The following is a 2,478-nucleotide window of genomic DNA, read 5'->3' as shown; positions in this document are numbered from 1 at the left end:
TCTAATATTAATTGGTTGATTACTCAGTAACTGTTTGGTACCAATTCTTTGTGGCTGTTGGGGCTTTGTGCTTCTTTTGTTGACTGTTTTTAATCCAAGAAAAAATACACTGGAACCCATAAGTAATAGCAGACGCAGAAGTGTTTGAGGGATGCTTGCATTCTGTCCTTACTCTGTGTTTACCCTGGATTCACTCAAGCTTATTCTGCTATAGTTTCCTCTTCCCTTGTTCTGTTCTTCCCTCACTTTCTGATGGAGCTGCTATTTCCATGCATTCAGTGATTCTTAGATTTTTCTCCTCCCTCTCAGAATTTCCGTGCTGTGTTCTATGACTACATTTTTCTTTGTAGTCTTCAAATATCCAGCTTTATAGAAGTGCATATACTGAATGGTGTTTCTTACGACTTGCATATATGCAAAGCTGTATAAGCTCACTGCTTTAAGCTCCAACAATTCTTTAGTTTCAAGATCTAGTGTAAGACTTCACCATCCCCTTAAAATCCTGTGTGAACTTCTAGCAAGCATCACAGATACACATCTTGATTCTCAAACCTTGTGCTCCCATCTCTATTCCCCAAATGGCACCATCTGGAATCACTTTATAGCTATGCATGGCTGCAGTAAGTGATTTGCCTTCTCAGCAGCAGATTCCATCTAAAACCGATTTCCTCTGTCTCATGCACTCATGTCTCTGTGTCCTCCAGTTTCTTTCAAAAGCTTTCTCTCCTTCTGCATGTCTGACAGTTTCATTTTTATTTTAAACTTTGTAGGTGTATTAAACATGAAAGCAGTCTAGACTACGACTGGTATACAGCACTACCAGAAAAAAAACAGTGCAAATGGAACTGTATTTATTTTACAAGACTTTTGGAAAATGGATTAGAGATGCCACTAGCTTCATTAAGTAAAACCAACTAGGTTAGCTCAGTAGGGTAAAGTAAAATACTCCTGGGGAAATGTTTCCATAAACTTAAATGGTTAGAGCCTTCTAATACTGTTAAAAGCTTTTATTTGCATTGCATATTTTGTGACTTAGTGAGTCGTCAGAAGCATTAAAGTATTATGTTACCAGCAAAGCCTAGTAGGCACAGATATAGCACAGCAGGAAAGAATGCAATTACATTAGGAAATTGATAGCAGGACTTAGACCTCTTAAAGTGATCAGAAATTTCTATAATAGTAAGAAGGCTGTTGACTGTATGAGAAAAATCATTCAGTTGCTTGATTCAAAAATCCAGCTTTGGTAATTTAGAGCAGCTGAAGTGGAATACCATCTTTCAAAGCTAGGCTTATGGCATTGCCTCCCTGCCTATGCATTAGCCTGTGTAATGGGCCAAGGGGAGCAAGAAGTAGATGTTTCTGACACACACACCCCTGCAACACCCACCCACCTCCCTTCCTCATTTGGCTTGTTCCTCCACCTTCCTCTCTGACATTAAATGCAAACCAGAAGTCTGAACTGAAGCTGTTTCCTACCTGTTTTATTTAAGGCAGGTGACTCTGTTCTGGATCTCAAGATAAACATTTACTGTTCTTAAATTAATGTGTTTTAATTTCCTTTGAAGCGAGGCCTCTTTGTCCCTTATGCTTCCTTTTTTTTTTTGTCCCATCCTCGTTCCTTAGGACTAGGCAAGAAAGCATCTAATCCAGAGCTGCAAACACTGGCCAGCTGCTGCCAGTGGAGTGTGCAACCTACAGCACCTCTCTGTCTTTAAAGCTTCAGTGTGGTGTCTCTTCTCTTACCAGTTCTTCCTTTGCATACACACGTGCACAAAAACTCTAGCTTTGAACATCTGCTTTGGACCTGCACAGTAGGTGAAAATATATTGGAGGAGAGAAGGTAACAGCATAGAAGAAAACAAGCCGAAAGACTGATCTCATAAGCTGAATTTGATATTTACAGATTTTTTCTTCATAGATCTTTTCTTCAAGAAAGGTAGAATACATTGATGTTAAACACTCAAGTAATGAAATTATTAAAATCAGAACAAAATAGATGGCACTGGAATATTTATAGCATTGAGCACTGTCGGGAGCAACCAAGCTTTTTTTTAAGTCTGTTTTTTAAGAATTCTAAGCTTTAAAAAGCCAAAGCTTAGGCTGACTTCTTAGCACAAATTGCATTGCCAAAGTTTGCCCAGAATGCTCTGAAGTAATTTAGTGCTCTGTTCTTAAGTCTTCATACTTCATGGTGTCACTCTTTGGACTTTTTACTATTCTTGCTTTGACATCTTTTAGAGTTGGTTAAATAGTTGCGGGGTGACTGTGATACAGAGAATGCATTTCCAGCCCCGGGTAACTGACTTTTTTTTTTCCCCCTGCAGTATGTGCGTGGTTCTGACCCTGTACTAAAGCTGCTGGATGACAGTGGGAACATTGCAGAAGAACTGAGCATCCTCAAGTGGAATACAGATAGTGTGGAAGAATTTCTAAGTGAAAAATTAGAACGTCTATAAATCATTGCTTCCTGTCCTCTTT

General features: G+C 39.0%; 1 protein-coding gene across 1 annotated transcript in view; it reads left to right on the top strand.

Annotated features, from left to right (window-relative positions):
- LOC104493778 (15 kDa selenoprotein) overlaps positions 1-2,456 on the top strand; it is a 22,269-nt gene extending 19,813 nt beyond the window's left edge. The window contains 1 exon segment of the mRNA XM_010136515.1: positions 2,325-2,456. Within this exon segment, the coding sequence (XP_010134817.1) occupies positions 2,325-2,456 (132 nt within the window).
- The last annotated feature ends 22 nt before the right edge of the window (positions 2,457-2,478 follow it).

This window comes from Buceros rhinoceros, unplaced genomic scaffold, assembly GCF_000710305.1.
Source record: "Buceros rhinoceros silvestris isolate BGI_N320 unplaced genomic scaffold, ASM71030v1 scaffold28815, whole genome shotgun sequence".
Lineage (NCBI taxonomy): Eukaryota > Metazoa > Chordata > Aves > Bucerotiformes > Bucerotidae > Buceros > Buceros rhinoceros.
This window is presented reverse-complemented; position numbering and strand designations above follow the sequence as displayed.